This window comes from Eucalyptus grandis, chromosome 10, assembly GCF_016545825.1.
Source record: "Eucalyptus grandis isolate ANBG69807.140 chromosome 10, ASM1654582v1, whole genome shotgun sequence".
Taxonomy (NCBI): Eukaryota; Viridiplantae; Streptophyta; class Magnoliopsida; order Myrtales; family Myrtaceae; genus Eucalyptus; species Eucalyptus grandis.
In genome coordinates this window covers 10,679,550-10,692,946 of record NC_052621.1, presented here as the reverse complement: position 1 = coordinate 10,692,946, position 13,397 = coordinate 10,679,550, and the positions used below count along the sequence as shown (strand labels likewise).

Genomic DNA, 13,397 nt, shown 5'->3' with positions numbered 1-13,397 from the left:
CTGATGATGTTCCTTGAATTTGGCTTCGCCCATCTTGTCATTATATGCTTCCTTACTATATGCGCCTCTACGTACACACCCTTACGCTAGCTGAGTGTTAAGAAATATTTTCGCTGTATAAGACGTGATTTTATGATCGATTTCATTATTTGTCTGTCAACTTGTCGTTTGGTTTACGTTGGGTCGCTTCGTTTATAAACTTAGGAAAAATGAGTCGATATGGAAAGCGATTGTGCCGAAAATATCCCGGGGGATGATCTCATAGTGTCTGAATCCAATCTACTAGACTCTAGAGCAAGTAAGTAAACTTGTCCGATGTGGGAGAGGGAAAGGGGAGGGGAGGAGGGGGTGGGGTGGGGTGGGGCCCTTTCGATAGTTGAATCCACGCAAGCGGACGACCGCGGTGGGCCCCACAGCCCTTCTAATATCTGAATCCCGCCTGGAATTCTCTATGCTCTCTCTCTCTCTCTCTCTCCCCGTGTCTCCCTCTCTCTCCTCTGGCTGGATTGCTTTATATATAGGGACGAGTTTTCTTGTTTGGCACACTTCGAACAACTGCGCCACACCTCTCTCTCTCTCTCTCTCTCTCTCTCTCTCTCTCTCTCTCTCGTTCCCGACAGATCAAGGTGACGAACTTGCTGTTACAGCTGAGATTGGCGTGTCGTTGCATGGATGGATTCTTCAGGTGTGCAACATCAGGTGAGGATGGAAGAAGCGTTTTCTTATGCACCCTTTTGATGATGATGATGGCGATTGTGTTGTTCTTTAGCGTTTTCTTATGCACTGTTTTGATGATGATGATGGGGGTGTTGCTGTTCTTTCTCTTTCTTCCGAGGAGAGCAAGCACTTTGCTGTTCATTTCGAGAACTAGCCGCGAGATTTTCCCCTCAGAGCCCGATTTGGGTTTCAGATAGAAACTTCACTTCACTGAAATGAATTTGGATGAGTCGACTGATTCAACAAGCTTCGCCCATTTGCTCAAAATTCAAACTTTTCTTTCCCTTAATCTGCTTGGTGTTCGAACTATTCTATTGACAGGAGACATGAATCAATTCAGTGGTGCTTAAAAACCGTGCTTTTCTTGAGCAGGAAATGTCCGGTTCGCTTGAAAGCATGCTGGTCTGCACGAAACCCCAGCAGGACAACAAGAAGCCCAGGCCTCAGCCAGAGCAAGCCCTAAAGTGCCCGAGATGCGACTCCACCAACACCAAGTTCTGCTACTACAACAACTACAGCCTCTCTCAGCCTCGCTACTTCTGCAAGTCCTGCCGGAGGTACTGGACTAAAGGCGGGACCCTCAGGAACGTCCCCGTCGGCGGCGGCTGTAGGAAGAACCGGAGGTCGTCGTCCTCCTCCTCTTCTTCCTCGAAGAGAGCCCAAGACCAGCAGCTCCTCACATCCAGTGCCAATTCGGTCCTCAATGGACTCCCCGGGTTGAGTACTTTCGACTCGAGCGATCTCACGCTCGCGTTCGCCAGACTCCAGAAGCAGGCCAGCGGGCAATTCGGGCTCGATGACCATGACCTTCCAATTCTAGGAAAACCCAACATCCACCCAAGCGATGTTTTGGGCAACCACGGCGGTTTCCTCGATTCTCTCCGGCACGGGTTTATCGAGAGCCATCAGGGCAATTTCCAGAATTTCTATTACGGCCATGGGGGCGCAAACGCCGGAGACCTGATGGAGAATGGCTGCAGCGCAGGAGAGATGGGACTCGGGTACGATCAAGAAATGAGCGGCCCCCAGACGACGGCGGCGGTGACGATGACGACGATGAAGCAAGAGCTGTGCTCCGGCGGGGAAGGTGAGAACAGGATCTTGTGGGGATTCCCATGGCAGCTCAATGCCAATTATGCAGATGGAGGGAACATGATGGGTGATCTTGATTCTGCAAGAGGAAGCGGCTGGAGCAATGGGCTCAGCTCCCCATGGCATGGCCTTCTTAATAGCCCTCTGATGTAGGAACTCAACAAGATTTTCCAAGTTGAAGTGTATGCAATTAGTTTAAGAAGTGGCCAGAGGGCATTAGGGGTTCCTCCTGTTCCAGAATGAATGAATCCATTGTCTTAAAGGAATTTGGTCCTCTGTGTGGTGTGCTAAGGGATGAGATTAGTCTAAAATCATCTCCAATTTTTCTTGGGGTTTTTCCTTTTCTTTTAAAATCTTTAATCTTTCCTTGTTTAATTTAATGAGAGAATGGAATTTCGATTTTCCTTTTCTAAGAGATTGTATTTGTACGGTGTGACTCCAATGGTGGTGGTCAATCAAGTGGTCCAAAACTCAATTTGCAAGTCCAAAGTCGCAAGTTCTGTTCTCCAGCCTACTCTTTAACTTGGAAAAATCTTTATTAGTCATTGAAAGACGAGTTTGTACTTAAGTGTACTCTCTATTTTGAGTAACCCACTAACATCATAATGGGGTAAGGATGATGAATTTGCGTAATAGCATTGTACATATATAAAATCCACAGTCTCAAATCGAAAATTCTACTAGGGGTGATTCATACCTTGTCAAATGCTAGGCATCCTTTTATGGGTTTAAAATTAGTATGTGAATGCATGAGCCAATTATATGTGACTGTTGTTTACGTTTCATGATCTAGGGAACGAAATTTCAAATTTGTCAATCTTAAACTAAAAATTCTACTAGAGGTGATTCATACCTTATTAAATGCTAGGCATCCTTTTATGGGTTCAACAATAATATGTGAATGCATGAGCCAATTACACATGATTTTTGTTCACGTTTCATGATCCAAGGAATGAAATTTCGAATTAGTCGTTACAGCGAAATCACAAGCAAAAACAGTAGATGTTGTTATGGAGAAGTAATTCAAAATTAAAGCTTGAAAAAGTTCTCACGAAATCTATTATGTAGAGATTGGCCGTCGATTCTCTATCCTGCCGAGCTCTTTCCGGGTTTTGGAGATAAGAGAAAAAGCAGGGACAACGAGTGACGTTACAGGCGTTTTGTGCAGCCTGGACTTTTGCTTTACGTACTCTTATCCCCCTGCAGGTCGTTCCAGAAGCGCATTAATGTTTTTCCCTTATAATGCGAGCGGGCAGTTCTCGAGATATTCCGTCATGATTGCCCTGGCTGTTCAGACAAGATTTCGAGAAGATCAAGAATTCGGATTATAATAAGGAAATAATTGTCCGATGATGGGGTCGATACAAGTCGCTCCTTTTCCGCCCGTCCTATTTCTTTTCTTTTAATATATCACGTTTTCTCCCCGCAAAGCATTTCGGGATTTCAGTGAAGCGTGAGCGCACCGATTCCGGAGAGGATTTGCAGTTCCTCCGCTTCCCTTCTTGCTCTTCTGCCCAGACAAGATCCAGCAACAAAGATTCGGGCGTGCCTGAGCGGGCAGCGCGATCTGGCGAGGACTGCTGACTCGAGAACGAGAGGAGGACAGAGTACGAGATTCCAAAGCGGGGGGAGGCAGCCCGAGATGTCAGAATCGGAGAGTGAAAAATAATGCGCAGGACATCTGCTCTGCTTGACTTCAGTGTCTGTCTCCGCTTCTTTTTTTGACTATCTGTCGTCCTCCTGGGTCCGGTCTCGTCTGGATGTGAATTGGGTTGGCTGGGATCGAGGAATGAGTTGCTTTCGATGGACTAATTGTCTGAAGCTGGATGAGCTTTAAAAAGCTCAAAGCTTGAATGAAATAGTACTTAGCTCAAAAATCAAACAGCTAAGCTAGATAGATCAATGTTGTGTGTAAACAGACGTACGTTGAGCTTTAGTACCAAGTGATTAATCCGTGACATGGGTACCGTAAAGAATGCCTCAGGTTGACCTATTGGTGATAAACATTGGCGGACTCGTGATCGATTTGTATCTATATCTGTTTCCATATCTATCTACACGGTTATCTAATTTTGCATAAATTCATGTTGGGCTCCACAATGATGATTGATATTTGGACTTCTTATGTGAGGGTCAGGTCTTTCTCCTTTCGAGGAGTACTTTCCTTGTGTTCTCCACTCATTTTACTTCTAAGTGAAATGTCTGCATGCTCCGTTCAACAAAAGAAACCATAAGTTTTGATTTGTTTTAGTGTTGCAAATTAGCAATTATGAAAATTCTAGCATTTCGCATGGCATTTTTATATGATAACGGTATATGCAGCCCATTTGTTACGCAATCCATCTTCATCACCATTGATATAGGTAGTTGTAGTTTGATACTCTGACAAATTATCTATACAAACGGTAATGGATTTAGGTTGTGTACAAAAATTTTTACCCGGGTTATGTATTTTAAAATTAATCCTTTCTTGTAGCTCTTCCTACTGAGTATTCCATTATTGCCCTTCCATAATCAATACCATGTCCTTTCCATTGGTGAGGAATCACATATAGAATTTCCCTAAAATAACACAGGCCGATTTACCAATAGAATTAGTCTAAAAGGATATAATTTCTTCTCATGTATTTGTAATAAAAAAATTAAATATATTTCATATTTGGATCTTCCAATTTTTTCACGTTTAATCTAGATTTAAAAGATCCATAAGTTATACAAGTTGCTTGATTTCCCTATGACGTCGTATTCGGAAGCTAATCTTAGAAACATTTTATATTTAGGTGGTGTTAGGGGTGAGTATAGTTCAACGGTATAATGTGGAACTTGAGAACCGAACGTATGGGAATTTCTAGGTTCTAGGTTCTAAAGTATACATGGTAAGTTCCGGGTTCCAAAAATAACGAACTTATTTCAACGGATAAGTTTCGGGTTCTTAGTTGGAATAATTTGTAACATGTGTCTGTAACCTAGGACTTGAACAAGTTTTAATGTTTTTTGGGTTCATGTCTTCGCACAATCTTATGATATTTCATGTCATTCATTAATGAGTGTATACTTTAAAAGCACTAATCAAAACTTCCATTTTATGACTGAGATTTTCACTTTATAAATGTTCATATTTTTCATATATCTTTATGGTTAGTGAATTGTAGCAGCAAATTGTGGATATTAAAGGTTTTAATTTACTGTAATCGTTCAATTAATCATATCAATGGAACTTAGATAGATCTTGAAATCGACTTTGAAACTTGTGACAGAGTAGCTTCCATGTTTTAGGATATGCAAAGTAGGTTTTAGGTTAAAAATGAGGAACTATTCTAATGGGTAGGTTCCGGGTTAAATGGAACCTGTATAGAACTTGGAACCGCTCACCCTTAGGTGGTCCCATGGTTCTTCCTATTAGCTAATTCCTTTCATTCCCTTTCCTTTCACGTCTTTTTTATTAGGTTTTATTAATTGATATTAATATATGAAATCTTGAACTTTTATGCGACGTGTCAACGTTTTTCACTTGATTGCCCCCATATTGCCTTTTTGTTGCCCCTAAAATGTTAGGAAGGCGATAATCTTTTAAAATAAGACTTTTGTTTTGTACATTGCTGGTGTAAGAAAATCATCATACAAGCATAGTTCAGGCACCAACACATGTACTAGAAATATATATATATATATATATATATTTACAGACACATGTACAATATTAAATTTTGATATTCCACAGCAAATTCATTTGTTCTTTTTTCTTGATTCTAGTTACATTTGATGTTGCCACTGTTAGCATTGTATCTAAAGAGGTTTCTTAGACTATAGTAATTTTATTTAGTAGCAATTTGAAATGATTTTCAATTGAAAAATATAATTCTCCATAATCCCGTTGTGGACTTCATGTTGATTGGAACCGAACATCAATCAACGTACTCGACGGGTTCCCATCAAACACGCCTTGGTCGTCTACAAAAACCCACAGGTAAGTTCAATTTTTATGGCGACGTACTTCAACTTTTTCACAAGGAAATATATATGAAAATTAAATTGAAAAGTGACAACCGACCACAAAGGCGATAATCCGCACATAAGTGAGGCATGTGCTGATATTTAAATAATATGAAAATTAAATTAGTAAATAAATAATCACATAAAAAGTTAAAAGTTTACTTAAATAAAAGATAACACATCCACAAGCGCGGAAATCTGCACTCAAGGAAAGTATATCTCGTGATCTAGGAACCAAGCGATACCTCTTTGGATGAGAAGAGACGGTTATTTATAGGGTGATGAATTGTAAAAGGCGTTAAAATGAAGGCACTATAGTGAAAGTGTTACAATAAGAAGGGTGGCTAGGGACACAATCTCTTTGATCAATGCAAGGTAACACCTTTTTTCTAATTCTATTTAATTCATATGATCTAAAATTAGTATGCAGATTCTTTTCAACTAAAACATACTTGAAATTCACAATTAAACTATTTTCGGATATTATCCCACTTATCCTGATTTCTTTTTCACCATATCTTTCATGATATCAACGACTAAATACCCGTTCATGTCCCATACCATAGTAGATTTTGTCCCATCGTTTGATTTTGTTAATTAAAGGAATTGCAGGTGGTGATAATCGATGGAGTTTGCCAATATATTTATGAAATAAACTGAAAAGAAATTTCTTCCAATTTTTTTAACTTTGGGGATTACATTCATGAAATTTTCACAACAGTAAGGCCAGTAGCTCTGAACTGAAAGTCACCTCCTTCCATATGGGGTCCGTTTGCCGGGAAGAGAACACGTTCAAAAACCAAAGCAAACTTCTTCTTTATGCGACAACATACGACGACATCAAAGAAGATCACGACATAACACTTGATACTTAAGAGAAACAAAGGGTTGTAGACAACCAAGGACCTGAAGGTTGATGTGGGTCACTTTGGTGTTTGCTGAGAGATTACACGAAAAGATTACTGACTGATTGATGAGGCTCGAAGTTGTCTATGGAAGTTGTCCATGGAAAAGATTTCCAACGACATGAAGAATCTTAGGTAATTGTGAAAGGTCCGGCCTAGGGTTACGAGTTGATATAACTTTCACTTAGTGTGTATTATTTAATTCCAATTTAATTGAACGTTCACTTTAGTCTGATTTGTTTATTACTTGTTCTTTTCAACCTTTGACGGATTGTAGCACTAGGAACAAGATGGATGTTGCTTTTCCTCTTGCATTCTCTTTCTTTGCGGGACCACCCAACAATTGTTTATTGCATTCAAATCTCCATTGAGCTGGTAAAAGTGCATCGCTTCCCGGATTCGTCTGTTATTGCCGGAAGACCGCCTCTCTCTCTCTCTCTCTCTTTTTTCTCTCTCTCTCTGCTATATATGTTTGGCAGGGATGCAATCCTGTCAAAACAAACGGGTGCATCTTCCCTCTTAGGCAACGGAAAGAACAGAGGAAGAAGGAGGAAAAGTTGAAGAGCATTTGAAGATGGGGACAAGGTTGATACCGAAGGCAAGAAGAAGAGGTGGGCATCTGGACATTTCTTTTCATCATTTTTGAGTTCGGTTCATTTATTTTGCGAAGTTCATCAACAGATTTCCTTTGGTGGGTCTCTATGATACATGAATGGTTTCGCAACTTTTCTGGTTGAGGTCATTTGGGCTTTGATTAACGTTCTGATGGTATTATTTGATCATGGGTTCTGGTTGTTAGGTGGCGATGAGGATTTTGCTGCAAGATCATTCAAAGTAGTGTATTGAACAATAGTTCAAGTCTGACGACCTCTGCTCTGCTAGTTGCCCTGATTCCTTGGCAATCGATGAATTTTTAGTACTCACAAGGCCGAGAATTTGCAGCCCTTTTAGCTTACCAAGAATGGCTACATCCTCTAATGAACAACCATCGAGACACGGCGCATAAGTTATTCAAGAACCGAAACGATGAAGGCAAAAGAGTAAGAGGTATCTCAGTAAGATTTAAGAGCACGAATTTTCTCATAGAATCGAAATATAAATCTAAGACTTTAAGAGAATTATTGTCTATGAACAGCAAAAATATGTGCAATTTAGGGCCAATCTAATCATTTGGGAAGCTCCTTCACATCAATATAGGGAAAGCATATTACCATACAAATTTTGAGCTTATCCTTGGACAACCGTGCTACCAGCTTATCTTTATCTTTCAACATGAGACGAGGCTGTTTTCTAGAAGTGACCCGAAGCAACAAACTCATGAACCAAGTCATGTAGATTGAAACCATCAGCATCTCCATTATCTAACAAAGGGAGGAGACTTAAAGTGTACAAATTGCGAGCTCAACCTATCTCTAGCTTCTTCCATGCTGCTATTTTCTTGAAATAACTCCAAACCTATGTCATACCTGGCCAAATTTTCAAGAGAGGACCCGAAGACATCATAAACAACACAGAGTGTAACAATGACTTCACCTCCTTGCCTTTTAAATGATCATAACTCAATTGCAACATCTTATTTATCACCTCACCGATTCCCTCATTTTTAGACATCTCAATTTGTTTCAAAACATTCTTCCATTCAGATAATCCAAAGTCCTCAAAAGGTTTTGCCATTATAAGAACTTGCACATTATAAAGACTTTGTTTTTATCTAAATGGAAGGATTCCTTAAAATAAATAGAGATGTCTAAAAATAAAGGAGTTAGTGAGGTGATAAATAAGATATTTTAATTAGGTTATGATCATTTATAAGGCAAGGTGGTGAAGTCATTGTTACGACTCTGTGTTGTTTATGGTGTCTTCAAGTCCTCTCTTGAAAATTTGGTGAGGTACAACATGGGTTTGGAATTATTTTGAGAAAATAGCAGCATGGAAGAACCTAGAGATAGGTTTAGCTCCCTAAGTTGTACTCTTCAAGTCTCCTCCCTTTTGTTAGATAATGGAGATGCTGATGGTTTCAAGCTAGATGACTCGGTTCATGAGTTTGTTGCTATGGTTGCTTCTAGAGAACATCTTCTCATGTTGAAAGATAAAGATAAGTTGGTAGCACAGTTGTCCAAGGACAAGCTCAAAATTTGTAGGGTGATATGCTTTCGCTATATTGACATAAAAGAGCTTCCCAAATGATTAGATTGGCCTTGAGCTGGACATTGTTTTGCTGTTCACAGACAATAATTATCTTAAAGTCTCATATTTATATTTCGATTCTATGGAAAAAAATTGTACTCTTAAATCTTATTGAGATATGTGTCACTCTTTCACCTTCATCGTTTTAGTTCTTGAATAACTTATGCACTTTGTGTCTTGATGGTTGTTCATTAGAGGATGTGGCCATTTTTGGCAAGCTATAAAGGCTGCAAATTCTCGGCGTTGTGAGTTCTAATAATTCATCGATTGCCAAGAAATCAGGGCAACTGATAGAGCTGGGGTCATCAGACTTGAACTATTCTTCACTGCGCTACTTTAGATGATTGAAACAGGTGTGCTTCAAAGTTTTGGCAAATTGGGAGAGTTGCAAACAGCGAATACCTTTGATCAATATTGGATGGATAAAGGAAAAACCAGGATAAACTGCCTAAGTTGATCAAGTATCTCCAATCTTTCCTCCAACCACTCATTTGGTCTTTTAACTTGCGACCTCAAATGTGCAACGAAGTTTCCTGTCATTTCAGTTGAAGAGGAAAAGCGGGTGGCCGAGATTGGTCTTCTTACCATGTTTTTTATGTGGCTATGACAAGGACCTGTCCAGACCGTTGCGTCGGTCGCTCAAATCCGCAGGTACACAAACGTATGGAAACAGTATGCAAACCAACTTGCGTTTTATCCTGTATGGATAGTAAGGCGAGGTGCTACAGACCAGCAACTCCGTTGGAGACCGGTTATAAGTTATAACAACACCTGAGAAAGTTCATGTAACATCCCAAGATTCACTTGACTCTAAAACCAGATTTGAAATGCCCCTAGAACACACTTCGATCTTCTATCTCCAAATCTAAACCAGCCTGCAAAGACCGACTCAACGCTGAGCGAGAAAACCACCGACTGAGCAAGAATTTGCCACCTATTTCAGAGAACAGAAATACTAAAAAAAAACCATAGATTACACAGGTACTATTCGCCGATGCTACACCATGCATCTGATCCTATCAATGCACTCATATGACGCCGCAAGTGGTTCGTGAGTTCAAGAGATGGCTCTCACAGTGTAACACTTGATCCCAGTGGCACTCAGCTCTAAGATTCCATCTGTTGCGATGCATGTGATGTCGACCCATTCACAGGCACGAAGTATACACTTTACACAATTGATCCAATTTGTGTGTGGAACATGAGATGTGGTCTACAAATACTTGAGAGAGGGGATGGACAACACTTACATGAGCTGCGAAGCTTCGTGGAGGGACATTCCACCTTGAACACTATTCAATTTTCTCCACTGTGATTCTCCTTCAATATGATCTCTCTCTCTCTCTCTCATTCATTCACTCAGTTGCTCTCGACATGACAATGATAAACGAACGAGCGGGCCTTAGCTTATATCAAGATGACCCAAGCTAAAGGCAGAAGCCTACTCACAAGCCCACGGGTAAGCATACATGATCTCCCTTCATGCATTCTCCCCGCGTAATACTCCGAAATTCACTAAGCTCTAATACCAAAATTGAAATATCTTAGCTTTCGCTCAGCTCTGATGCCATTTCTGTAATGCCCCGAAATACACTGTCCTCTCACCGTGCGCTTCAATGTCCCGGAAACTCGATTTTTTATCTCCCTACGAGCAAACATGCAAGCACTGTTCCTACTTCCAAGGCCTGCCTTAACGCTGCCGAGCAAATCGCCGGTTAAGCAAGTAATCCACCACCTCTTCTAAGGCCTAGGAATGCTAATATACGATGGCAGGACACAAATGATACCAATGATACGTGTTATGTAGCTAGTCCACTTGACATAAATAGATGGTAGCACGAGTAGGATTCTAGTGGCGTCTTCCTCGAATTCAAGAGGCGGGTATTATCACGTGGCACTTCTCTTCAGGTTTAAGAGGTGGCTTCCACTGTGTAGCGCTTTGTCGATTGCGGTACTTATTAGTTCTCGCCGTGTACAAATAGTAGTCAATATTCAATGCATGCGACTTCATTTGATCACGTATCTGATATTCGATATTAATCTAGTGTTTGAGTAAGTGCTTGGTAATAAAACATTGTTGAGCAGAAAACTCATTGCCACTGTATGTTGCAGATATAACGTAGCTGAAGGGTTATTGGGGTTGATTGACTTGAAGATTCATTGCCTACATGAACCGTGATAATGCATTCGGATGAAAGAGGATGTGCCTTTCTTCAATCCCAAAGTGTGGAATGTCTATATGGTGTTTGTCACGTGCACGTTAGTTCGATTTAAAAAATAATTTCTGAAAAGTAATTACTTGTATTGCTTACAAAAAGAATGAACAAAAATAACTTTTATGGTCTACATTATTGCTAATGAAGCATCTTTCCTTGGCTAATTATTTCAAGTTTATAACAAATCATTTTTAGGAAAATACTTTCTAAGTTATCAATTTTTCATTAAACAAATGGAGCTAAAAGTTTCATAATATATGAAGATGTTTTTTTTTTTTTATTTATGAAAATCATTTTAGAAGAAAATAATTAGTTTTCGTTTATCTAGTGGTTTAGGGAAAATGATTTACTTCTTGCAGAATGGGAGGTTGTTTTTCCACAATTTATTATTTTTTTCATTCCATTGAAAAAGTTTTTTTGTCGACCAATTGACTTTTAATCATCAAAATATCGGAAAGTCGGAAAATAATTAATTGAAATAGTTTTTTTATTAAACAAATGAATTCTAAGAGTAAATCTTTAGTGCGCTTTACAAGCAATGATGATTGTGCTTATTAGTAGTGCATTCTGCAAGCATGGATGGTAAGGTATGTTTAAGGGTACATTTGTTTAAGTAATACAACTTTTTCGAATTAATTTTCTAAGCTTTCTTTCGTTCAGTTTACTGAAAGTGATTAGTCAACTGAAAATCATTTTCAATTAAAGAAAATGCACATTTTTAAAACGATTTTCCTAAAAAATAATTTCTTCGAAAAGTATTTTCTTTTATTATGAAATTTTGCCTAAAATAAACACGCCTTTAGCGTGTTAGGAGAAGATGATAAAAGTGTGGGATACTCCGGTGGAAGATGCATTGTTTGTGAGAGAGAGGATATGAAAATTTCTTCTCTGAAGCCCGGTTTATTAGATCGGATGAATCGTAATGGTTGATTTTACGTGAAAAGCCCATGAAATCAACAGGCTGTAATTGATTTGACACTGAATATAGATTGAAGTACTTCCAGAAAATGTAGCCAGATATTTCTTTTCGGGATGTTGCTAAGAGAACGACACAACGGTGCCTTGTGGATCATTAATTCTCACTCAATTGGAATGGGCAAATGGTGGAACAAATTTGAAACAAATCTTGATAGAAAATTCTAAAATATCAATCATTATTTTTTTGTGTAAAGAAAATGAAAATTCCCCCTTGGACCATTAAATACTCTGTATAACTATTTAAATATAAAACTCAATTTTATTGCAAAGTACTTGCGACATCAATTTCACCAATTCTAGATGCAATAAAAATCAAATTAGCAACCCACACGTGTATTTTAATCTAATATGATGAGACTTTAAAGAATTATTAAAAAGTAAAAAATTTGAAAGTTGGCTAGTATGGAGAAAAAGTGTGGCAATACAACAAGGAAAAAGCATCGAGGTAAAACAAAATTAATTAAAAAAATTCAATATACTTAAATTTTTAAATAAAATCCATCTTTAGTTACTCACAAGATGATTATAATTTTGATTTTTGAGTTAACTAAGATTGCCATGGCTTGAGCAAAATTTATTAAAGTTTTAGATTATGTAAATTAGGCATTCGACTCTTTATTTTGACAATTGTGTTCATTGATGAATATTTTCATTCACTATCGCAAGTGTAAAAAATGTTTAATTTTAGAGGTGCTGTTAATAGAACATCCAACATTTTTTTGGTCTTACAATAAAGATGTTTAGACATCTTGTAAAGTGTTTACACACTCGCTATATAACAATTTTGTAGACATCGAGGGAAAAAATGAATATAACTTTTCAGAAAAAAATTACTACAATAAGAGAAGATTCATAGCACCAATAAGAAAAGTAAAAGGAAGGTGTAAGTGGAAATCGGATGAAAGAGTTTTCAGGTTTCTTTAAAGAAATTTGTGGCCTGAAATGGGCCGTAACTCTCACGGTAAATTTCCACCATTATTTCGTCATTTCTCTTCTTTTCCTGTTGAACTGTGAAAATGCGTCACCGGCCAGACTGGAAAAACTAGAAACGTGTGGAATTTCATGGGCAAGTTGACTTTTTTAACTTTCATTGACTTTTCTTTTTTGACGATTCATCGTTACGAAAATTTCGAATCATCAAATAATGAAAAATAATTGTTAATTAAATTTTCAAAGTTGGTTAAATTTCAAATAGCAAAGACATTCCATTGATACATCTAAATCGAGAATAATATATCCAAACCAAATTTGAATGTGGTTATAGTCTAACCAACCAAATTTACATTCCAAAAGAATTATATGATTGACT

At 38.5% G+C, this 13,397-nt stretch overlaps 1 protein-coding gene across 1 annotated transcript; it reads left to right on the top strand.

The window, feature by feature from the left end:
- Nucleotides 1–526: 526 nt before the first annotated feature.
- On the top strand, nt 527–2,027 carry LOC120288973 (dof zinc finger protein DOF5.3-like). The gene is made up of 2 exons (XM_039303330.1): nt 527–699; nt 1,090–2,027. Exons 1-2 carry the CDS (start codon nt 673–675, stop codon nt 1,960–1,962), a joined length of 900 nt encoding a protein of 299 aa, XP_039159264.1. The 5' UTR covers nt 527–672; the 3' UTR covers nt 1,963–2,027.
- The last annotated feature ends 11,370 nt before the right edge of the window (nt 2,028–13,397 follow it).